General features: G+C 39.3%; 1 protein-coding gene across 2 annotated transcripts in view; it reads right to left on the bottom strand.

Annotated features, from left to right (window-relative positions):
• Positions 1 to 25,906, bottom strand: part of phf14 (PHD finger protein 14) — a 105,433-nt gene that overhangs the window by 66,081 nt on the left and 13,446 nt on the right. For both annotated transcript variants that reach the window (XM_036566244.1, XM_036566246.1), the window contains exons 5-10: positions 14,811 to 14,970; positions 13,944 to 14,055; positions 11,465 to 11,602; positions 3,531 to 3,677; positions 2,403 to 2,673; positions 825 to 931 (exon numbers count right to left, since the gene is read on the bottom strand). In XM_036566244.1, coding sequence (XP_036422137.1) covers positions 825 to 931; positions 2,403 to 2,673; positions 3,531 to 3,677; positions 11,465 to 11,602; positions 13,944 to 14,055; positions 14,811 to 14,970 — 935 coding nt within the window. The remainder of the gene's footprint in view (positions 1 to 824; positions 932 to 2,402; positions 2,674 to 3,530; positions 3,678 to 11,464; positions 11,603 to 13,943; positions 14,056 to 14,810; positions 14,971 to 25,906) is intronic.

The following is a 25,906-nucleotide window of genomic DNA, read 5'->3' as shown; positions in this document are numbered from 1 at the left end:
CCTCATGGAGCGCTGCTGCCTATGTACTGCCCGAGATCACAAGCTCAGAAAAAGCCAAGGACCAAAGGGGGGTGGCTACTGTATAGACATGTATAACTAACATGTTGTCTTCATGCTATTCCTTTTCCCAGCCGAGCAGGCTTTTTAAGCCATGTTAAGGTAAATAAATGAAGCTCACGATACTTATGTTTTTCACCAGGCAGTGTGCACAGTATGTTAATGAATCGGTACACAGATCTATTTGTACCTTGGTTGAGTACCTGTGTCCGTTTCTGACCACATAACAGAGACATAAAAGTCCCTGGAGCTCTCTTTAGTTTCTGTGGTGACATGTCCTCTTAGTCAATCTAGCATTAACAGTAAACACAAAAAACAGTAGCAACAATAAAGGAGCTTCAGCTGCTGATTGACCTTTTACTGCATTTGGTTTTATGTAAAAAGTCACAGATAGCATTTGTGGTTAGCTAGAACGTGATGTTTCCGCTACGACTGCGTTAAACCAATCAGCGGTTTGTATCAGCACTAGCTCCACCAAAACATTCCAGCTTGGTACGCTTGCCAAACCAACCCGAAGGGTAACCAAATTCAGCAGGGGTACTCAGGTAGTGTACACTTCACTTGGGAGTGGCGGAAAAATATCATTAGGTATAAGAACGGGGGTAACCTATTTCAGCTAAAAGTGTGTACAAAAACAAAGGAAAAGGTCTGAAGAAAGAAGAGAGAACAGAAAAAGAACTTCATCCTGATCCAAGTGATTAATCAACTTCACATTCTTGGCACAAACCACAGAAGAGATATTACATGTTTTTTTTCTTTTTCTTAACCTTGTTGTACTCCACGTGCAGCTTCTCCTGCTCACTCTCCAGCTTGTCTTTCAGGTTCTTCTGCTCGGAGATGTTGTCCTGGATCTGGATCATCCTCATGTTCCGCTCTGAATACCAATGGACACATACAGATCAATGCAAAGATGGTTATCTACTTACAGTAAGCACAACACAGAGAGAGAGAGAGAGAGAGAGAGAGAGCGCGAGAGAGCGCAAGAGAGAGAGAGACAGAGAGAGAGAGAGAGAGAGAGAGAGAGAGAGAGAGAGAGAGCTATCTGATGGAGGATAGGCCTCCTACTGGAGCCTAATGGAGTGTGCGCCCAAGGTTACCCCACACATCTGCTCTTAGCATCACTCATTTGGAGGGCGAGTGCCTCTCTGCAAGGCTACCTACCGAGTGGAATGCATGTCTGGCACTGATTCTCTAATTCTGCCCGCTGTTTTGCAGTAAGAGATGAGTGTTAGAGGATAGTAGCAGCAGATGTTGCAAGCGCAAGCTTTTCTGCATTAAAATAAGCCAAGCAACAATGGTGGTTAGGAAAATGTTGAATTTCTATGCAATCATTGACAAACATCTTCAGCATCAATATGCTATAATGCTGAGATGTTCCCTCAACCAATGTAGTTAATAAGCTCATTTTAGAGCTCATTAAAGCTGAATGCTTCAGAATGGTACGTGTTTCACAGCAGCAGTCAGAAATTTTAGTTCCAGTATTTCCCTGTAACCCTTAAATGCACGAGCGTTTCACCATTTGTAGGCACCTCAGGGAATTACTTATCTGGCACTTACAGTACTGTGAAAAGTAAGAGACCACCTTTCAAGTATTTAGTTCCAGTGGAAACACCCATTTTACAGCATCAGGACAAAAAAAACAACAAAAATAAGACAAAATAGATAAACACAACATAAAACATATTTAACAGAACATTACAAGAATTCTAAACAACTAATTTTTTTTTCAGCATTTAGTGTTTCCACTCTTTGCCCTTAACACAGCTTCCAGTGCTTTTTGAGGGACTTACTTTTAATTTTCAAAGAAATCTGCAGGAATGTTTTTTTCACACCTCCAAAGTTTAGTCTTAGAAGTTGGTTGCATCTAAGGCTCACAATCAACTTGTGCACTTCCTTATGCATGTGCATTATCTTATATCTAATCCCGTCAGCTCAGAAACATCTCCTTAAAAATTTATAATTTGTACTTAATGATCATTTTGACTACTATTATAATAAATAAAGGGTGGTCTTGTGACTTTTGCACAGTACTGCGTCTCACACTAATTTACAAACTGCTATGACAGTGTACAACTGTCAGCTCACTTTACTAACAAAATGAATAAAATACATTCTGTTATACTTTCGGATTTTGTTTATCACTTGTCTAACAGACTGTGCAACACATTACTGAGAGCATGGATGAGATAAAGGGGTGGGTATATGATATGCATGAGGTATACATTGCAGAGCTAGAAAAAACCTAGGCTAAACATGATGTGCATCAGTGCTACTGTAGTTAATTCCAAGACCAGGTTTACTCTACATAACCAGGCCTTATGGTTTAATGCTGAACAGTCACATACCGAGGTAATAGTTGACGAAGTCTGCAGTGAGCGCAGGCTGCTTGTGTTTGCGGCGGCCATCTATGCTGGCGCTTGTGTCGGACGTATCCACAGGGAAGATATCTGTGCTGATGCCCATGAGCTCTGCCTTGCGCATCAGCTTCCGGATGGCGGAGGCACTGGAGGTAAGTGGGCGGGGCAACTTCTCACGCGGCACCCACGCCTGTGGCCGTGTGTTTCGTGAAAGCTCCGCCTTTGCCCGGTACTGCTGCAAACGCGTGGTGATCCTTGCCTAGGGTTATGGAAAAGAAAAGAAAAAAACCCAAACACACACGCATCATTACAAAAGCTACAGCAAACTGAAGAAACATCTCTAATGACATTTCCTTAGTTAATTCATTCATTAATTATTCATTCATTAATCTCTGATCTACACTACAGTTTAAAAGTTTGGAATGACTTGTCATTACTATAATTGTTATTCAATAATATACAGTGTAGACTAAAATGATAAAAGTTGAACACCAAAACATAAACTGACGATTTTTGGCTTGTTTGTTTAAGTATTTTAAAAACAAGAAATAATGACATTGTAAAAAACTACTAAAAGTAATAAACTTTACAAATCTATTTACAAGATGTTGTCATTAAATTACAAAACAATTTCTATGCATATTATACTCATAGTAATAGCTATTTGATAAATGAGTTATGATGAAATCTAAAGCTACATATACACGTTATCAAAAATTTCTTCGTTTTTCAGCTTCCTACTGAAATTAATATAATACCATCCTATTAGAATGATTTTATACATGTATCTGCAACAAAACTGGTTTCATGCTATTTTATTTTGGATTTATGTTAGACAAACAGAGATTCTGCACTTCTAAACGGTAGCGTATATAGCTGCTAACATTAGCATAACTCATATAAAATCTTACATAAATGAACAGAGTTTTTGTTATGACAGAGGCAATATAAAGTAGGCAGAAACCACAAATGTCACAGCCATTTTCCATTTTCCTTCCTTACTGCAACTGCTGAGCTGGTGGACACTCAGTAGTAGAAGTACTAGAGACACTCATGCTTTGAACCAGCAGAAGGTGCAGCTATAAGGCTTGGCAGCTCTGTGGTGTTAGCTCAGACCTGGGCTTCTGGAGTGAGCTGCTTCTCTCTCTCATGCAGGGACACTTTGCAGTAGGACTGCAGGGCCAGGTAGTTCTTCCTCTTCCACTTCCTGTCAAAGCGGTCAGCATGCTGCTTGCAGTAGGCAAAAAACGGGTCGGCAATGTCCTAGAGAGAGAAACAACCACTGTCAGAGGGAGATGGAGTACAGACCTAAATAAATGGTAATGGTACAAAGTTTGGTTTGCACGTACATCTCCAGCAACGTAGAGTAAAGGTCACCTTATGCTTGCATGGACAAAAGTGCACACAGGGCTTCGTGAGCACAGTAAATTTATTCCTTCAATGAATGAGGTTTGCTTCGCTGTCTAATTTCTAGCTGCCTATTCTTTGTTGTCCACTGAAATCATAAACAAAGTTATTAAGAATGCTATGAAAATGCATTTTGTTGCTGTGGATATCTCCAGATGTTCCTTCTCTCAATATGTGGTTGACACAGATCTCGAATCTTCTCCCACTGGATCAATATACTTTTGAAATTCATCACAGATACCAAAGATTTAGCTAAAATCTGGTCACGGGAAATACTAGGAGGGACGTGAATTATGTTTGAGATCTGCATGTTTTCTCCACGGTCTTTACAGTTCTGATTTTGTGCCATTTGTGTTTCATTGTTTCTCAGTTTTGTGGTTTCTGTAGCATACATTGTCATATCCCCCCTTTTTTCTTACCTTTTTGTATTTACTAATAATTTACAAAAATCCCTTTTTTTCTTTTCTAACTGCAATCAGGAACTTTTTCAGTGTTTCCTGCTGCAGTTAGTGTAATCTGTAATCTGTTTTTAATATAATTAGCCCCTTTCTGTTACTGGAGCGATGACTGACAATTTGTCATTGTAAGGATAAATCTTTGTAAATCAATAAACATATCATAAAAAAAGGGGGTTTGAATTGCTGCGGTCTAAATAAACCTATCGAGTCAACATAGTTTACAACAGTGGTGACAGAAACCAGATGTTGGAAGACTTTAATGCCTCTAAAAGCTCTCTCACAATAAGTGATGGCATTTCATATTAACCACTATTTTATCATTATCATCATTAGATATGAACACTAAGATGACACATACAGGTCCACACAGGTCATATTGGATAGTTCATAAAATGGCTATATTTGTCACAGACATTGCCATCCCCGGTTCCTATCACCGCCATTTTAAATAAATAAATAAATAAATAAATAAATAAATAAATAAATAAATAGGTTTCTCCACAATGAACGATTTCACATCAAACCACCCTGAATGACTTTGTTTACTCAACTATAGAATTATGCAGAAATGCCCTTTAAACCAGCAGGAAAACGCAGACCAGTTCAATAACACACTGATTGGAATCTTGTTTAGTGTGTTAGCTCATTTTACCAGATCAAGAAGCTGTTGTGAGTACATATTTTGGGGGTGTGGGGGGATGTTTGGGGGCACTAAACAAGAGTCAAAGATGTTCACCAAAAAAAAATTCCAATATTCAACCATAACCTGTATAATCTAAGCAAAGAATAAATTAGTCTTCAGCAAGCTTAGACTCCAATTACATCCCCTGGCTGATGTGAAGGGTGTAGAGAACCATGTAAAGCAGCTTTGTGGATTTAAAAGCCCAATCTCTACGCTTTGAAGTATTATGTATCCTCTCGCATTTCTAGATGTTGTCCCAACATCACCATTTCTCCAGATTTCATTTTGTGTCCTCCAATCCTGGTACGTGTGATAATTCTAATGTATGGTTTCATTATTGGCGGAGATAGGCGTATCTGCTCAGCGGCAGGCTCACTCATTTTGGTGGTTGTTGGTAATGACGTCCTGAGCTCCAGACTGGAGCCTGTGTGCGCGCAGATAACTGTGACAAATACGCCACAACGGCAGGTCTGTAAATTTCTTCACTTTTTAAAGGCCGAGAGCATTTTACAGCGAACGCAGGCTCTGGAGCAGGAGGAAGACAGCAAAAGCGGAACTGGGCACGAATTCCAGGAACAGAGAGCGACTACAACTCCGTTTTTCTCAGAATTGGAGCCCCAGCGAGGTGGAGCTTTAGAACAGTATAAACCTTTAACGGCTGCTTCATATCTCAAGCCTTTAGACAGCAGACATTTTCTCCTCAGCAACCCTGAATTCAACACACGCATACACACAGTCCTAGACGCCTACCCCTCCCCACTCTGTTGAGGTTGCTGGAAGCACTGCCATTTTCCAGCTCCCGGTGCCCACGGAATCGTTTAGGCTTAAGGTTTCTTGCTGGATGCTATCAGCGAGCTTACCTGTTGATACGAGGCCCTTTGCACAGCTGACTGGATTAAGTGGATTGTGGCGAGTAGGCACTTTTCCCCAAGTGTTTATCAGCACAGAACGTCACCTTTATACCACAGGCCTCTCTGATACGGGCTACATATTTGAGCCATGAACTTGATGGGCTGTTACTGTGGCCCGGCACTGCAAGATTCAGTTGTTATATTTGGACCGCCTGATCCCCAGGAGGAAGAAAGGGAGGATAATTAAACCAGCACTAATTAAACGGACAAACAGTTGTCGAGGGACAAACATTGCAAGTTAGCATAAAGCTATAAAAATAATTACGACATCACACTAGTTTTTGCAATTTTCTATCTTTGTGTCTGGTTCTTTTAATTAAACATTCAGGGTGGATACCAGTTTTTTTGTTTTTTTTAATTCTCTATAATTAGATCACGCACATGTAAACAAGGTCATTTAGAGTGGTTTGATGTGAAATACATCATTCTAGAGCGTCTGAATGGTTCACAGCAGTAGTAATACAAACCAGATGTCTGAAGTGATTAATGTCTTTAAAAGCTACAGCACAGAAATCTATAACATGAAAGAATACACTGCCTGAGGCATGAGACATTATTACATGACAGTTTTGCGATAAGGTTTTGGCTTAAAGAACACGGTTTGGGTGGAGTGGTACATGCAGGGTGGTGTAAGGCAAAATAGTTCCCAAAGAAAATGTATTTTATGAATCTTACCACTCTTTTCCCTTTATCAATATTATATGTTAGCATAAAAGCTCAGAAGACACATGTTGGTTCACTTGTCATTTTGGATGGTAAATAAAATGGTGATGTGTGTTGTGGACATCCAAGCCCTGGTAGCTATAACTACTACTATAAAGAAATCTTAAACTCTTAAAACTCCAGGAGTACTGCTGTGTCTGACCCACTCCGACCAGCGCAACACACACTAATACACCACCACAACGTCAGTGTTACTGCACTGCTGAGAATGATCCAGCACCCAAATAGTACCTGCTCTGTGAGGGTCCATGGGGGTCCTGACCACTGAAGAACAGGGTAAAGGGGCTAACAAAGTATGCAGAGAAACAGATGGACTACAGTCTGTAATTGTAGAACTACAAAGTGCACCTATATAGTCAATGTAGTTGATAAAACAGGCAATGAGTAGAAACAAGGAGGTTGAGATATGGTGTTTACAGTGGGTGAACTGCTGCTGAAATGCATTTGGGTGATATGACAGGTGAGGAATTGCGCAGAATTGTGTAGAATTGAGGTGTAACTGCTGTCCCATAGACTGTTTTGGGGTAGAAGAGTCAGAGCACATTACGTTGCAGTGCATGCTGGGGACTGTAGTGCAGCACATTGTGAAATGGGCTAATATTAATAGAAAATTAAAATACTTTTGTGGGCTGGATAGGATTGTGTGGTGGGCCTGATGTGGCCCGCAGGCCTTGTGTTTGACAGATGGGTCCTAAAGGATTAAGAGAAATGAGAAAAAAGTCATGTAAAAATGAATTATGACTGTTTCTGGAACACTCAAACAGCTCTCTGCAGAACAAAATGTAAGATATGGGCCCTTTAACAATTTCCTGGGATTTTGCAGCACCAGCCATTGAAAATAATAATAATTAGAGAATTTGATTAAAAAATCCACTAAATCATTCTCTAAATGGTCATAGACATGAAGTTAAAAAAAGGAACAAAGGCACATGGCAGTACATGAACCAGGAAAATTCCTTTCTCTTCCATGGCAGCCGAGACACCGGAGTTACTTCCAATTCCGTATGCTGCAGCTGCATTTGGTGACATATTTGATCATCATTACAGTACATCTTTAATTTGGCAATATCATGCCCACTCTTGGTGATGGCTGTTGGCAGGCGTAAATCTTAAAGCCCCCTGTATCCCTGTGCTGGTGTGTGATTTATCCCAGCATGCCTGAGTGCCTGGGTGGCAGCAGCAGAGCATGAACACGCCTGCATGAGGAGAGCCTCTGAAATGATGAAGGACTCAGAGCAGCTTAGAGCTGCTTTATTACACTGTGCACGCGCACACACACGCACACAGACAGACACACACACAGCACACACACACACACACACAGACACACACACACATATACAGACACACACACCCACACCCTCACGGATGGACAGCAAACACTTCTCCCACACATGGGCTTTATGAGTGGAGGATATAGCTCCATAACGGATCAAAAGAAAAATGGTGATAGATTAGATCAAAAAGCCAGACGGGCACTTCATTGACCAGATAAGGAAATTCACACTTTAGAGCTTTGGGCCAAATTTCTCTGTTTCATGGCAAAACGTCTTTCTTTCAAACTTGTCCCAAACTTAGCATGGCTGTCTATGTTACTCTCACAATCTGCCAAAAACAACCATTGGACATCTGCCATAGCTATATATGTTCTTTCTTTTACCTACACACGTGCCTTATACATGGTTTGTATAATGCCCACGCTCATACATAAGCATGGGCTTATACAAACAGCACATAGTTAAATGGTCCCCAAATTTAAAAAATGAAAAAATTAAGAAAATATGAAGAAAAAGATCAGATGAAGAAAAAGATCAAATATGTGACACAGATTTAGTTTGTGTGTGAGAGAGTGAGCAGTAACACACTGAATCTGACTGTTTTAATTCCAGTTTTGGCCTCATTCATTTGTGGTACTGGAATCTGATATGTACCCGATGTGCAGCAATCTGACCCTGTCTAAACAATCAGATTGGAAATCATGACACTTTTATGCCAATCTAACGCAAAACTCATCATAATTTCACACACGTGGAAACAAACACCTTATGGCAATGTCACTGAAACACCTGTTACCACAGTTAGGCTTCGTTTTGGAGAATGAGTGTGTAGAACTCAATACTCAAATAATTTCACAATAATGTAATAAAAATTTCCATTTGTTCAAAGATTTAATAAAACACAGTAATATAATAAATTATCTAATAATGTAATACTGTCTTAACTAATAATGTAGTACTTTATTACATAATTGGGGATTTTTTCACTTATTCACCTTGACCATATGTAATGCCTTTTTACATTATCAGAAAAACAGAATATTTGTAAGTTGATCATTTTTGCTCAAATGTTCAAAATGGATGATAAATGGATATATTTTTAGTAACAGCAGTTACCAACGGTCTCCTACAATGCTTCTGTGCTCTGGAATCACACTGGAATCAACCCTGCCTCGAACAAGAGGAGCATCAATGAAAGAAGGTCTCAGAAAAGGTTATTCTTCTTTCAGTAAGAGCCTATACTTTTAAGACTTCTTTGTAAGACTGGTTCTGGTTACAACTGTAACCTCCCTGGTCTGGATAAAGTAATAAAGTCTTATCAGATTCAATAAATTCTGTTGATGATATTACAATCAGTAACAGAAAACCAGTAAATCAGTCATATTTGACCGGGACGCAACCAGAGAGCTGACAGTGGCACCTTTTGTTCTTCTCAATAATGTAATAACGTATCACACATGGTCAAATTAAGTGCAAAATCTTATTTCATTTCTGGATTAAATTACATTATTAGGAAATTATTACATTATTGGGTTCTACAAGAGCAGGGGAAGTGTTAAAGGACCCATTATAATGGAAAACTGAATCTCTGATTTTTTCCTTACACTCATAAAAAAAAGGTTCTTCAATTTTTTTTAGTAAAATAGCTGGTTCTATAAAGAACCACAAATACTCAAAGAACCCTTTGCATGATTAAAGTGTTCTCTGCATCATGAGTGCATTCTTCAGATTGATGGAGAATGTGCTATAGATGGTTCTGAAGAACCTTTTTGAAAATGGTTCGATATAGCACCCAAACGGGTTCTTCTATTATTACAAGTTTTACATCGTAAGATGAACAACACTTTTGGGTGCTATATAGAACCCTTTTCAAAAAGGTTCTATGTAGAGCCATCTACGACACATTCTGAAGAACCCTTTTATGATGCAAAGAACCCTTTAATCATGCAAAGGGTTCTTTAAGTGTTTGTGGCTCTCCAAAGTACCACTTTCTTTACTAAAGGACCCTTAAAGAACCATCTTTAAGAGTGCTCAAATACATTTACATATATTCGCTTATTCAGTCTACAGCAGTTTAGCTCCACCCACCCATCCCGAAGTTGTAAGGAGTGTTTCAGTCTATTGCGTAATAAATGAAGCACAGTGCAAGACAGCTAGTAAGAACGGAGATCATGTACATATATCAGTCTGAAATACATGGTAATAAATGCAGCCTGTTTAATTCGGAGGGATAAAGAGAGGTTGGAAAATGCTTAAAAACATTTGTTTATGGGCCTTTTAACAAATAAACCAAAAAAAAAAACTAACAGCCATTCAAAATCACATTTATTACAAGAATATTTTGGAAAAAAAAATGGCCCAATTTGAAATACCGGTGTTTGTGACATCAACATCCAGTGCTTTTACAAATACATGCCTACCCAACCTACAGAAAAGTATCCCACCGCCCATCCTCACCAAAGTTATGAGAAATGTTTCAGCTATGACATCACACTGTATAGTTGCTGCCATTTTGAGGACCGAATCAGGGAGCGACTGGGCTCTCTGCTGTACACACCTCATTCAGCTCAAGACGGGGATAATTAGCTAATAATATCAGGTATTTTAACCAGGGAGACCACAATCATGCAGCACAGGGGTTGCAGGACTGGAGCTGGGAACTCTGCACTAACTGCACTAGCAAACTTACAAAATCACATCTGTCGAAACACAAATTTAACATTATGCAACACCATGGGATCCTTTACCCACCCTAACGTGAAGAGCCTGTAGGCTTGTGTGCTTTTAAATGCTTTGAGCGACTCTCCAGAACAGGGAGAGGGGTTGTGCATGAGATAAATATAAATGTCAGGAAAACACAAATTTGGCAGCTTTCCGCCAGGTTAAGTGGGACCAGGAGTTCAGAGGAAACTGTATAAGGATGCAGCCTATTTTCTCGATTTTGTCAAGGTAATGTTTTGTCTCTTCCAAATAAGGTGATTAATTTTAGCCATCTTTCACCTCTAGTTACATTCGTGCGGAGCAGCGAAGCCAGGTATTCGGTCCCAAATATGGTGGCCACAACAGAAAAATCAGGTGACTGAAACCCTAGGATACCGCCTTTGAATGAAACACAAAACAGGGACACAAATAAAAGGTAATTTACACCCATTAGTCTTAAAGGTACAGTGATAAAAATAGGCTGTTTATTTCTAAGGGATACAGAGAGGTTTAAAAATGGTAATGTAGCAATGAACTGTAACTCATATTGATGCATGAACCCACAATCATGGCATAAGTGGACCCCAAAAAATATTAAATGAAGAAAAATGTAAGATATGGAAATCAGCAATTTGCACAGCTCATTTTCATGTTGCATGAAAGTAGTCTATTCATCTTATTTAAAGGAAGAGGACACTTGTTTTTTGGATGAGCTTGCTGGGTGGAACAGTATTCTGTTGCGGTTGAGGGTCAGTTCAGGAGTGCGATCTGTTCAGACTGATGTCAGGAACAGTTCACAAAACCCCACCAAACAAACAAAAACTAATCTAAGCAGTAAATCATATCTGGGCCAATGTTACCTGTAGTCTGAACAAAGCTTATGTTTCCTCACCTCTTCTGCAGCAGCCTCAGACAGAAGCCCCTCCCGCTGTGCGCACGTCACATGGAAAAAAGAGCGGCACATGCCCGCATCGCAGCTGATGCACACGCCCGTCCGGGCAAAACGGGTGTCTTCACATAGACTGCACTCCTGCACACAACACAACGCTTCATTAGGCACATTCTTATACATCACACCATGAACTGTTATAGTTCTGAAAAACCAAGACAAGAGAGCAGATTACAGTGTGGCTGTTCAGTTGTTTCTTTTAAATACACTGCATTTATAATTTAAACTGCCTTCAAATAATGTCAAATATTTTAGAACGACATGCACAAAATCCATTATGCTAATTAGCTCAGATTATGTCTAATTTGGAAAAGTTAATCAAGGAACTCTGCAAGATGATTGTGTATTAGCGGTTGAATGTGAAAAATGCTTAGAACATCATTATAAAAAGTCCACGTTCATTTTTATTGCATAACTCTCCATTACAGATAAGGTGGCCAACCAGACTAAAAGCCTATTTGACCTTGTCAGCACCTGACGAAGCAGAAGGTCACCATTTCAGAAACCTGAAAATATGTCAATTACAGGAGCTCAAAATTAAAATAATAATAGTCTTTTTCAGGAGCAATTTCCTTTCAAATGTAAAGAACAAACCATTAAAGGAAGACTTTGAAGTGCTTTTAAAAGTAATTTGCTTCACAGTATAAGGGTCCTCTTCTGGCTTACTGACCCTAAAACTTACTTTCAGGTAAAATAAATGTCAGAATGTCTTCACTGAAAGCAGAAATTCTTCGGAGGAATACACAGAATGGTTTTGAGCCAGGCAGGAACAGCACTGTTTTGAAACCTTTACAGGTTGATGAACCAAATGGGTTGATTAAGAGCACTTTCCCATATACCGCTTTGTTCTGCTTGGGCCATGAACTCCTCTAGAGATTAAAATACATATGAATTCCGTGCAGAATACCAGGTATTGTGATGTTATAGCTCAAGAAGCAACTACTGTCATCTGGAATTAAAATGTCCATTACAGTAAAGTGAAAGCAAAATATGTCACGAAGCAATATAAAAACACAACAGCATAACCGAAATGTCTTATCTTATGTAATATATATACGCTAATATAGTGATGCTCATCCTTTCTTTATCTCTCTGGATGACTTGATGCTTAACAAATAAAATACAACTGCAGGTAAACACAGTAATGCTACTTTATGTATGTTTGTCTTTCTGTTATTTCTGCACATATTTTTCCATATTTTGATCTCTTTCTACAAGAAAGTTCCCTTTATTTTACCCTGATCCATCATTAAGAAAAATAAATTTTCCCCTTTTATTACAGGCTGGGAGACCTGCCCATATTGGATGAAATAGACACACTGGGATGTAAATGTATGGTAAATGTATGATTACATTTTCTTCATAACGTTTTGTTTTTGGCCAGAATAAAAATCTCAGTGTAATTTCACATGTAAAGATTTTTTTAGGTCCAAGCATAGAAAAAGAATGTTTTTTCCAAAAATCTGCTATTGTACTCTTGAAAAGTTGATAATAAATGACATGAAACTTAAACACAGTGTTTCATCTTTGCCATTTTATTACAAGAAAGTGCTCCCCCATTTGGATGTATGCAGACATAAGCAATCAATTTCATATAGCATGTTTCAAGCCCTAATAATCAAAAACAGGGCTTTCTTTTGGGCTTTCTTGTAGACTTGACAGTCCAATCAGTATTAGTGTTGCCTGGAACTATTACCATTATTCTTCTATGGTGATATTAAAAGGTTTGAACATGCCCAGCCAAATTTCATGTCTTGCTGATTTTCTAAGTGAATATAAGTTTACACCCTCTACAGGGAACAAACTTAAAATATGGCATTTTTGTTGCACAAAATTCCTATTTATTGGCTGTTTACCATATTATAACACTATTATTAACATGTTTTAGAGCATTGATAAAAACATATACAAGCTGTCTTTTTGTCTCCAGCATGGAGAAAATATTTTCAAAAACAGTAATTGTGCATTATGCATATAACATAACGTGACAAGCTTTTGCTTGCAACTGTACATTTTTATAGAAATACATGCAAAACTATTTTTTTGCCCTGTGTGAATTGAAAACATTGTCACATATGAATTCATCTCATGTGAATTAACTAACTATAATCTAAACGATATATATTAAAATGTGGTGTAGAAACATGTACAGTGTGTTCACTGTATTTTTTAAGAAGAATTCTCTGTAATGATACTGCAGCCCTGCACACATTTGATGATACCACGTTTGCACAAAAACAAAAAGGGTCTCAAAAGAGTTTCAAAGGTTCTACCACTCGGCCTGACAAGCAGAAACACTGCTATACGAACAACACTTTACCTCGACTACTAAATGTTTGATTAGTAAAGTATCAATCTTAAAACTAAAGACATTGTTAAGTATAATCAAGTGTATTGCAAAATTGATCATGCTCACACTTACCTTGGCACCGTATTTAGTGTAGTTCATCTCTGTGAGTGTTACTGGCCGCAGTTTGTCGATGTCTCCGAACGCTACGCCTGGAACATAGAGTGCACATACAACATGCACCCACCTTGGAATAGAACACAAAGACTGGGGGTCAGCAAAAGGCCCAGTAAGAACGTTCATAGATCAGTTTATCTGGATCCAGGAACATATCATGACCCTGTTCAACTTAGTGAACTGTAGTACTAATGCATATGTATTTATGAGTGTGTCCTGTACTGCAAAAGACAAAGCTGTAACTATATCGTAGCATCATAAAACTAGACTGTAGTGAGGAACTCTAGTTACGTTCCTTCACCACTTTCAGGGAACGGAAATACTCACTTGATTGCTCAAACAGGCTCTAACTTGACCATTTCTTGTTACAAAATTTCAAATGCAGACTTGGGGGACAGGAATCCGAAGTCCAATATAAAGATATCCATCTCTGGCGAGCATGCGCTCCACACTTTAATTTGCTGTGTTTTTCATGCTCTACTGAAGTAGCAAATTCGGGTGCAGGCAGGCTGAGGAGCACTATCAGCGATAACGTGGCTTGAGTCTCCACGCTCCACACAACTCTCTTCTAACCCCCCCCCGACTCTCTCTCTCTCTCAGCCCCAACTCTACCTCCCATCATTACCCCTCTCACCTTCGCTTCCCCTCTTTCTCTGAGAATTCTTAACCTCATGTTAATGAATCATGATTCATTTCAAGTTGCTGAGCATGACAAAATCCAGAAAGTTAAACTCCCTCAAAAAAGAGAGAAAACAAACATTTTCGACAAAGGTAAAGTGTTAGCCAACGCTGAGAAGGACATTAAAGATGCTGTTAAAAGCGCACCTTCCAGCGTCCGTCTCTTTGAAGATCCCATCCTGATTGGGGCAGAGTTCACAGCTGGGAGTGACCCCGTTTTTGCAGGCATCGCAGAACCACGGCTCAGTGGAGTTCTCCGAGGCCGAACTCATGATTGAGTCGCTCTCACCATCAACTCCATAGCAGCCTATGGAAAAATGTCATGATTAAATCAAAAGGCATCTGTTTGATAATGCAGTGTTTCCCCTACCTTTAAATAGGCAAGTAGACAGTTCCACTCAGGGACGCGAGCAGTATACACATGACGTATATAGTATACACAGCAGTATACACATGACGTATATAGTCACGTATTGCTAAATTAAAGGCCTTTATTTAATTGTAATTTTCCTCAATAATTTGTAAAACAGACGGTGCCGTAACAGCCTATGTTGCGATGAAAGATGATAAAATACACATAAAACTGACATCAACCTGCTGATGCACATCTGCTATTACTCGTCCTCCTTATGTAAATGAGCTGGCCAATCAGACTGTTAATATGTGACACGGTAACTGATTGTGCCATGCCTAGGGATACAACAATAGCATTTCTTGCAAAGCAAATACGAGTACATGGACATTTAGTACTCACCAATACAGAGTCCGATATCATACTGAGTAACCTACTTAAATAAAGTTTCTGAGGAGCTCACTTTTTGTGTTGTTTAAGTCATTTTTGCTGGTTGAGCTAAGCAATTTTAGAAATCTTGTCCTTTGGTGACCCACACTGTACATATGAATAGACCATAGCATACAGAAAAGGCCAAAGATTTATATGCTCACACCGTATGAAAACCATGCTACATGGACCACAGCCCACACAGGCAGCTCTCTCTAAGAACAATTTCAAATAAAGCTGCTTCATTCAAATTAATATGTACCGACTTTGGCAGCAAATGTCGACTTTTTTGGGTATCAATGCATCCCTTGTCATGCTTGTATCAAGCTACAAGTTGACTACACGATTTAATACTCCAACACACCGAAGCGGATATACAGTCGTATGCAAATGTTTGGGCACCCCGTTCAAATGACATTTTTAACGTTTTGTTGATTTCTAAGTGAAAGTAAGTGAACACATCCTCCACAGAAAACACACTTCTGCACATTTTAATACACAATTACTGTTTATTTGCTGAATTTCACACATGGGAAAAATAGGGTAAAATATGGCCTGTGCAAAAGTTATGGTACATTTTATACTGTTAAACGAATACATAGAATTGTGCACTACAATTTGCAGAAAAGTGTCATATTTACGTTTGTTCTCTGTGGATGAGGTGTTCACTTATTTTCACTTATAGGGGTGTTTATACCTTGATGTGTATATATATATATATATATATATATATATATATATATATATATATATATATATATATATATATATAACATGATTACATAATGGTTGTAAAAAACAACTGCTGTATTGAGAACGTGGGACACTGTTGCATTAGCTGATTTTCTTTTGAAGTACAAAAAAAAAAAACCTATATAAGGCCTCTGCATATATATTAACACTTCTAAACTTGCTTGTGCTTTAGCAAAGTGGCCAACAGCTCACTAATGAAAATGTAGCGCTGCTCTGAACATTGCATGGGTACTGCATGTTTCAAAAATATATAAATATAATTTCGCTTATATTAAAATTCTATTTTTTATAATTATTTTCAGCAGTTGCTGTTCAATAATCCTGAAATACACAACCCCCCAACCCCCTAACGTCCTTCGTTCCACTTCTAGAAAACAAATGTGTAGAGAACCTAAAACTTAGTGCATTCACTGTATTTCAAGAAATAAAAGAAGCCTTTGATGATGCCACATATGCATGACAACACTGGTAGCTTTGAATGATCTACACCTGGCCTGGAAAAAAGGAAAAAATACTGTGATGTGATCGCCAGGTAATAGTGGACAATTAGCAAATTATGTGGACTTCGGCTCCCAGGTTCCTCCACTGTTCCTCTGAAACATTAGCTAAACTTTACAGGTATGGTTTCTCATGTATCAGAAGTGGAAATTGTTAAAACAAGCTTCTGAAGCAATGGTGTAGTGTTATTTATGCATAAAAATATAATCTCATGGACATTTAAGGCCTATTAACTCTAATACACATGTTCACAAGACACGCAGTTATCAGTGTGGAAAGTGAAAATGAGTTCTCTGAAGTTTTCTCGATGTCCACAAAAACTCTAATAACTGATAGCAAATGCCTTCCAAATATAATTACCAGAATGTTGCATCACTTTGTCTTCTGCAACAGAAGAAGAGAAGACGAATGTTAGAACAATAAAAGCCAGCAGCACAACCTCATCGCCTGTGTACCTGCATATCTAGTCTACGCTTGGTGGTTTTGTCTTTAGCCACAAGGCTAACAATTTGATAAACCAGCTATTTCATATAATATAAAAGCAAGTGCAAGACTGCAAGCGCCAAGCCAATGAAAGCGTTCAAAATGTTGTCTTCTTAATTTTCCAGGGCTGCAAAAACAATTATTGTGCTGATCGGGTTACCATGGCACCTATTAAACTCGGCAAACGTGCTCCATGCCACCAATGAGGACAGCAATCAGCTCCTTCCCGCCATTTCAGAGATAACATTCTCACTCCTAATTCAACAAAGCAGCCTCCAGGCAGCAGGGGCGTGGGGAAAGACCGGCAAATAAACTCCGAGTTCTGAACTCTTATCATAACAAGCTGGTGGGCTAGAGCAGACTGAGTGAATGTGGACAGAGAAGAACGGTGTGTTCCACAGCCTCCAAGAGCACTGAAAATCCAGAAATAGAGGGAAAACTGCTATAAAGCTAAATGGAAGGGAAACATTTAGGGCTGCCATTCTAGATAAAGATTCAAAATGGACACAAGAGTAGCCTATTGTGCCAAAATACACTGTTTAATGAACCAGGTTATTCACGGCCATTCATGGCCATAAGTCTCATTTCTTTGTCATTCCCAACAGATCAGGCTTTGTTCCTTTTCTTAACACCAGCCTAAACATTTCTTCAGTGAATGTAAAGGGCATACACTCTTTCCCAGCATGTGTGTGGTAAACAAGAGGCTTTTTTCGCTGGTTTCGACCCTGCAGTGAGCTAGGAGGGCAGGAGGAACCATCCTCGGAGGGTTCACATGGCTCAGCTCGACGTTTATTTCCTTAGAGAAAGGTATTACCGAAGCGCTGCTGGCAACAGTTAGGCGCTTAATACTGATTGGGCTTTGAACCATGGCGCTGGTGCTTTCGACGATCAGCGCGCCGGTTTAACCGACTTACTGCTGAACCATCGAGCAAATCTGCGATGTTCCTTTTGAACTGAGATACAAAGCTGGAACCGCTAAGCCACAGGGTACTGGCTAATAGGAGCTAAGCTAGAAAAAAGTGATGACTGCGGGATAGCTTCATAATCCCCGAAGTGAAGATTATCCGTGTCAGAAATGACGAGCTTGGCAGTTAGAGAGAGGCCGGGGGAGGGTGTTGACAAAATCAAGAGGAGTACTTTTAAGGGTATCAAGATTTAATGGGAAAAGGTTCAGAGTGGTTTGATGGAGCTCACACTTTGGGTCAGTGCGCGCTTGTGTGTGACAGCGTGCGATAATGGGAAAGCAATGGGGACCAGGTTGGTGACATTGCTGCATTTATCCAATAACATTATCAATAGCGTGTAGCTAGAGCATTACATTACATGGACAGTACTCACCATTCTGTGGCACTGGCCACCGAGTTACCTATGCGACACATAATTCTAAGTCCAGAGAGAAAAAGATCTTACTGGTTTAAATATGCTTATTAAACAGGTTTTCATTCCAAGAAAGCAGAAGCGCATATTATCAATTGTTTTAAGACTAAAACAACCGATTTAACAAAGAGTATCAGAATACATGTCTAGGTACAACGATGACAGAACTCGGGCTAAATGTGGGTGGGACAGTATACTCATTAAGCTGAAAACTGAGTTCTCTTATCTAGGCAACCGTGTAGAAAATAACAGTGGTAAACAGTTAAACCAGGTTTGGGAAGTTTACTTTACTGTTTTGTGCTATAACTTTCTGAGGCTCCCTTACACTGATGTGGCTGCACAAGAAAACACAGTGATACCATGCGAGTTCAGTAAAGGTTGCGGTTGTAGTATTGTCATCATTAATTTGGCCCCAAAACTGTAATTAATCTAGTAAGAATGAACAGAACTGCAAATGTCACACACACTTTACTGTCTGAAGAGTTTGTGGCCACTTAGCTTGGCCCTTTGCCTGCCGACTTCTCTGTTTTTAATGAGACCGAAGTCATTTTTCAGTCTGAAACCTGATGCTGTGGTGTGAGGACGTCCAAAAATGCACACCGTATAATAGAGGCAGCTTTTGGCACAGGTGCCTCCAGAACAGAGCGTGTTTAACCAGTTCAGCTGCATTTCTACAACAATCTTATCAATGTTGGTACAATATGTGGCATTAATGAAGGACATCACATTACTCAGTGTTTAAAAGTTCAGATACATTTTACATGGGTGAATACTGCTGTCTTGCAATGGTTGGCGCAATTTTTTTTTTTTTTCCGAGTTTTAAAAGTCATTTGCGGCTGTTACCCAAAACACAAGCCTAGCTTGAAATTTCTAAATCTACTCCTTTGTGAAGATGGAGCTAAAAGTTAGGAATCATGGGCGTTTGTCAACACTGCCCGCACATCCAGCCTCAGTGCCATGCAAGCTTGCATGGATGAAAAGTCCCCTGAAACATCTCAAATTAAGCATTTAGATGGCTGTTGCATGCGTGGAGAACACATTTACAGTACACCTTGGCTTTAAGAGACATCACTGGACTAGTGATAACTGTGGGTTCACTGTGGGTTACCTACAGGTATGCAGTCTCTGCTGTTCACGGTTGTGACAAAAGAGTTGGAGTAAAGCAGATAATATATTTTAAACAAAAACAATGTTTCTAGGCAAACCGATGTCTTTTTGTCCAAAATTGACACAGTGGTTTGAGTTTGAGCAGAGTGGTATACACCGCTTGCTGAGCAAAACTCCTAATTACCATGTTGTTTGTTGGCACCCCCACCTGATTGACTGATCCACTGCACAGAGCAGTGCTGAGATGTACACGAACTCAAAAAAATGTTTTTTTTCTATACAATTAAATTGTTTATTTTACTTTTTACTTAAATTGGCTAAACTTACTAGTGTTGGCCCAATCCCATTTCACTCCTTGCCCTTACCACTTTGCCCTCAGCCCTCCGCATTGTGCGTTCACATCTTGGGGTAGGGTGTCCCGAATTTTGTTTAGATAGACGGGTAGGGTGAAGTGTCAGGGCTACAAGGCCCACCAAATGGAGGTTTTTCAGAGGCACACAACTCAGCAATATGAGAAAAAAAGAAAAACCAGCAAGATGGCTGCACAAGTGACCAAAGAAACCTACAAATGAAACACAAAAGTATTTTCTTCGTTAAAATTATGATAAACATTGTATTATGTTTATGTTATGATGCACTATTTAAGCTGAAACAGGAAAATTTTAACAAGAAGCTGGCGAATAGCTGACTTCAGCTTCATTTCACTGAAAAATTAGGGGTGGGCGATAATAAATAATTCTTGCGTCCCCCCTCTTCGAAGGCATATGATTCCCTAAATGTAACTAAAGACCAGCAGTGAGGTTGCTGAACTTCACCCTCCTCTGCTATCACTGCAGACTAGCAGCACCTCTAGTAGCCTGTTAATGAAGTAATGTTCTTTTTTTATTTGAGGGTCCCATTTCATAGGAGAAGATTTCAACCACTACCCATTGTAACTCCATTCGAGGGAGCAGGTGACACTCGAAAACAAGGGGTAGGTCCACACATTAACTTACTATAATTGGTTTAAAAGTGGTCACGAGTACCCAGTCAGTTTAGAACCATACTGAATAAAAACAGGATGTGGTAACACCAATAATATCAAAACTGCATGATTAGCCAAAATATATCAAGTAAGCATTCACCAAGAGCAGATAGCCTAGTGGGAAAGACAACACAGACATGGTATGTAAAATAAGCGAAAGGACACACTCAACAGGCTAATAGATGGAACCAATAAAACCTCTCAATACAAGAAATCATCAAAAAAGAACCCCCTCAAAATATGCTATATTAAATACAACAGACTTCATTCATTTGGGTAAGCATCTTATGATACCAGGATGAAATCCTATGAGGAAAAACACATTTCAATCATTCCATTTGACTTTATTGACTTTGACTGATTTAACACTTGGGGTAATTACATTCTTTGAATGCTAATACTGTACTTTAAGCACATTTTAAAAATGGGTCAGTTCAATTAATATCAACTTGATGTGTTTTCTTAACACGTTCAGCAATGGGTTCTATGCTTTTTGAGTCCTTTGTAAGTACATTAAAGACATCATGTTCAGCAGTAGCTTGATTTAGTTTACTTCTTTTGCTGTTTGCAGTACACTAGATTAAAATGTGACGTTGAAAGAAGTGGCAGGCATTTAACATTTGAGGTGGGCCTACACAATGTGCAAGCCAGGACATCTCCCTGCTCGTGAGTTACTGTCTTGAAACGGTCACGTAAGTGTTCACGGAACCGATTCTGTGTACTAAGCACACCTCTGTCGAACAATACGCTCGCATTGGGCTGGAGGTTAGGGAACCAGCCTTGTGACCAGAAGGTCGCCGGTTCGATCCCCTGAGCCAACAGTATGTGACTGACGTGCCCTTGAGCAAGGCACCTGAGCCCCAACTGCTCCCCGGGTGCTGAGGATAGGGCTGCCCACTGCTCGGGGCAAGTGTGCTCACTGCCCCCTAGTGCGTGTCTTCACTAGTGTGTATGTGGTGTTTCACGGCACAGATGGGTTAGACTGCGGAGGTGAAATCTCCCCATTGTGGGACTAATAAGGGTCACTTAATCTTAATTAATTACGCTGTTTCACTTGTGTAGTTCATACTGCTCAGAATGTTAAAAGCACACCTATTTTTAGGGGTGGAGTATAATGGCACAGATTATGGGTGTGGCCTGTTGTGTGGCAGATTTGGGGAAAAAAAAAAAAAGAAAATACCATTTTTTTTCACTCAGAATTTAACACTGCTAAACACATTAACCCAGGATGTCAAGCACAATTCCTGAACTTTACACATTTTCAAACGTAATGAAATTATCATAAAGGCTCTTTACACAAATGAAGAAAAATTCTAACAGCGCTGTCTTACTCTACATTCAGACAACTTTCTGAATAGACAGTGCCTACTGGAGAGCCGTAGTATTGTTGGCACAGTCAGCCTCTAGAGCAGGACTACAGATACGAACAACAGAATGAAGTCTGGGGCGAGGGCCTGCATGAGCACAGCCAATTAGTACGGATGGACTCACTGCATTCCAAGACAGATGGGGGAGGGGGTGGGAAGAGGAAAGAGTGAGAGAGAAATTAAATGAAGTAAGGAGTGAACACAATTGGTATCTGCCTTTGTTTGAATCAGCGGCACTGAATCAAAGCTCAATAATAAGACAAAGAGGCGATCTTTCTTAACGCCAGCGCTCTCCCTTTCGCAAAAACAATACAATCATTTCCATAACCAGCAATCCGTGGAAGAAATCATTTCCTCATTATGAGGAGAGGAAAAAAGATAGGTCTAACAAAAAACAAAACACGTGCATAAAATCCAAGTCTCCATCACGGCAGATAACATTTTAATTTTACACTTCAGTTTGATTCTCCAAGACTTTCCATGCATAAAGAAGCGAACAGCACAGTTCAGCAGTAAGTGCTTAAGGGGCCCATATCATGGAAGACTAAATTAAATTAAATAAACCTGTTTGATGTACTATTAAAGTGTCAACATGTACCACTCATTTACCAGACCAGTCTATCTATGAAAACTGAGGAATACCAGCCCTTTCAATTTCTTAACTCATCAACATTTGACTAACAAAAATATCCCAGCCTCCAAAAAAAATGGGGGTTTTGCTCAGCTTTGCCAACCCATTCATCCAACACAACATCTATATCACAAACACTAGGCTACAGACAGCCTATGGCATAAGCAAATAACTCAACTGATGGTGTTGCCCTGAGAAATTTTTCAGAGAATAAAAAAAAAATAAGCATAATTTTCTACAAAATCCTTCAAGACACTGAAAGTTCGTTCACTGCGCTTCTTTCGAAGCACTTGACTAATGGCAGCAAGGGAGGAGTCAGGGGAACGTGCAGCATGAGGGTTGGGAGTTCAGACAGAATGGAAAGGAAGCATGTTTTTAACCTTGAGCTAGACACTTAACTTCAATTAATTCAGTAATTATCCAGCTGTGTAAAAGGATAATGCAGGGTGTAAAGTGAGTCAGGTGCAGTGGAATGGATACAGGCACGTGTTAAACACACTCTAGCACTGCTTAATGCGACTCTCCATCATTATTAACATTACACAGGGCTCTAATAAGAGATTTTCAGAAGGAAAATTTATAAGACACAGCAATTTAGGTGATGTTTACTTGAAAAAATAGATTATTATTGCATAAAACAATCAAGTTTAGCATCTTAAAATCTTAAAATATGAAAGCAAGTTCAAGCTTTTTGCAAACTCAGTCTTGTAAGTGCCTACAAAATAAAACAAAGTCCATCACTCTTTTCCATTTGCAATGGTGTGTCAACAGCCAAAGACCACTCCTCATTTATTTCACTTCACTTTTAAAGGGGACATTTCTGAGTAGATTAGATATAAGATCCACATAATGTGTGAAGACAACTCAATGCTATGGGTCTGAAAAGATGTGTAGCTGTCAAGAAGCCCTTACTGAGAAAAGGAAGTAGATAAAAAAGCAGAAAACTTTCCAAATCAAACAAAAAAGCTGCTGGTCTTCTCACAGCAATGGACTGACCACCCAAGAGTCCAGACCTCAACATCACTGAATGTGTTTGGGATTACTTGGGTTGTGAGAAGCCCAAAGTGCAACCAACTTCTAAGACTGAACTTCGGAGACGTGTGAAAATACTTCTTCAGATTTCTGTTTTGACAGGAAATTAAAGAAATGAATGGTGGTCTCTGACTTTTGCACAGTACTTTAGTCCCATTCATTTTTTCTGACTGGCTAGAATCTGTAACCAAACACTGCTTTGAGTTTTGTTGGTGCATTCATAATTAAAGATTTGTTCCAAAGCATTTGCACTGAACTCTCTGTTCCCCATGTAGATCATCACAGTTCTGACAGCACAGCGTCATCACTGGAACAATATCAGTAAGGAATCATGTTACGGTTATGTTACATTAAAAATATTTGAATCTGGCTTCAGCTACTTCTTAAGGCTAAGGTTTGACTTTAGCCTATGGAAGTAAACCACAAAAATGTAGATTCTTTAATGACTGCAAAAACAATATCAAGAATTATTTTGCTAAAATATAAATGTTGGAATGAGTGAATTGAAAAGTAACTTGAAAAGTCCGCTGCATTCACTGTGGACAAATTTTTATGAAATCCACACTCAGCCAAGTAAACAACCTAAATTAATTGTGCACGTTTTGGGGAAATAATTAACTTTACGGTCCAGAACTCATTAAGGTCTTGCTGAAATCAATACCAGCAGCATGTTAATTGGTGTTCCAATGAGTCCAAGGACATTAATGGACAATGTGATGCCTTTTATTGGGGTACGATTTTAATAGCCTCACTCCTGCTTTTTTTTATTAGAACTGCTAAAAGGCAAACAAATAACTATTTGGAGGGAGACAAAAGAGTCATAATTAGCCTGAGTATGCCAGGTTACACTTTGTAGCCCAGACCACATAAATCACAGTTTGTGCCTAGATGCTAATCAAAAGCATTGTGTGTGTGTTCTTGGGCCCATGGGGCAGGAGTCCTCCACTGCCCTTTGCTCATTGATGGGCCTTCTGCTCTGCTCTCTCACAGGCTTTTCTCTCAGGCTGTCTATAAGCAAAAGCCTCCCGAGACGGCAAAGCTTTGCAATCAAGCGGTGAGACACTTGCGTGCACCTAAAGATGCAGACAATCAATGCTTGCCTATTATCCCCTCTGCCACTCTTTCCTTCTCTCTCTCTCTCTCTCTCTCTCTCTCTCTCTTTCTGTCTCTATCTCAAAAACAGTTTCAAACCATTGCTACTGCTGCACCAAAGTTGCCTTAAGGACATGCAAATGTTGTAAAATTAAGCACAACCTGACTGTTTAGTAGTTAGTTACCTCACATAACCCCAGTAAACAGACAGGAGACGAAAACATTTGGGGACAGATTTACTAAAAGAGGCGGTATTTACAGACAGTCTACCAGCACTTTGCGCTGGTGGGAGTGGCCAGTTTAGCAGGTTAGCAGATCTACTAAAAACCCCTATGCAAATTAACACAGGTACAGCTTGCTAGTTAGTATAAGACCAGCACAATGTAACTCCCTGTTTGGCTCAAATGCTTTTTCTCTGAAAGCCAGTTTCTGCCAGGTAGAAGAAAAATGTTCTTGATTCTGACTCAAACTATGACTTATTTTAAGATATTGAGATTTTGAGGAAATTATTACTTCTTAAAAAACACAAATTGATTATTCATGCATGTGATTATTTCAAGAAAATAAGACATTATTTTGACATAATTCAGAAACTCAAGAACATATGTAACTGGTTTGACTTTACTTTCAGGTGGAGGAATGATCTGAACTTGAGCGCAACTGGAAACTAAGCAATATTGTAAAATTTCACTGTGCGCTTCGCAGCTGTTTGAGTAGTAATGGAATCTGGTGGAATAATGGCAATACAAAACAAGGATACAAAAAACATAATTGCATTCTGTTACAGTAACAGAAGAGTAATCAGATTATAGATATATTATTAAAGTAGGATGATTACTGGCAATATTACACTCAGACCACATGCATGCAAACTCGCCGCCTTTCATCAAACTTTAAAGAGTTTTTAACTTGTGGAAGAAGAGGAAGGAGGTGGGTCCTGCTGCCAAGAGAGACTGCTGAAGAATCAACCTTCTCAGCATCAGTTTACAGTCTTTTATTCAGCCAATCTACAGAAATTTTAGTAAGCATTTTATTTTATTAGCAGAACTAAGATCTGCAGTGTTTTCCTGAAGAAATCTGAATCAGGCATTTACTGAT

Source organism: Colossoma macropomum, unplaced genomic scaffold, assembly GCF_904425465.1.
Source record: "Colossoma macropomum unplaced genomic scaffold, Colossoma_macropomum, whole genome shotgun sequence".
NCBI lineage: Eukaryota > Metazoa > Chordata > Actinopteri > Characiformes > Serrasalmidae > Colossoma > Colossoma macropomum.
The sequence above is the reverse complement of the archived record's forward strand: the minus strand, read 5'-3'. Positions and strand labels throughout refer to the sequence as shown.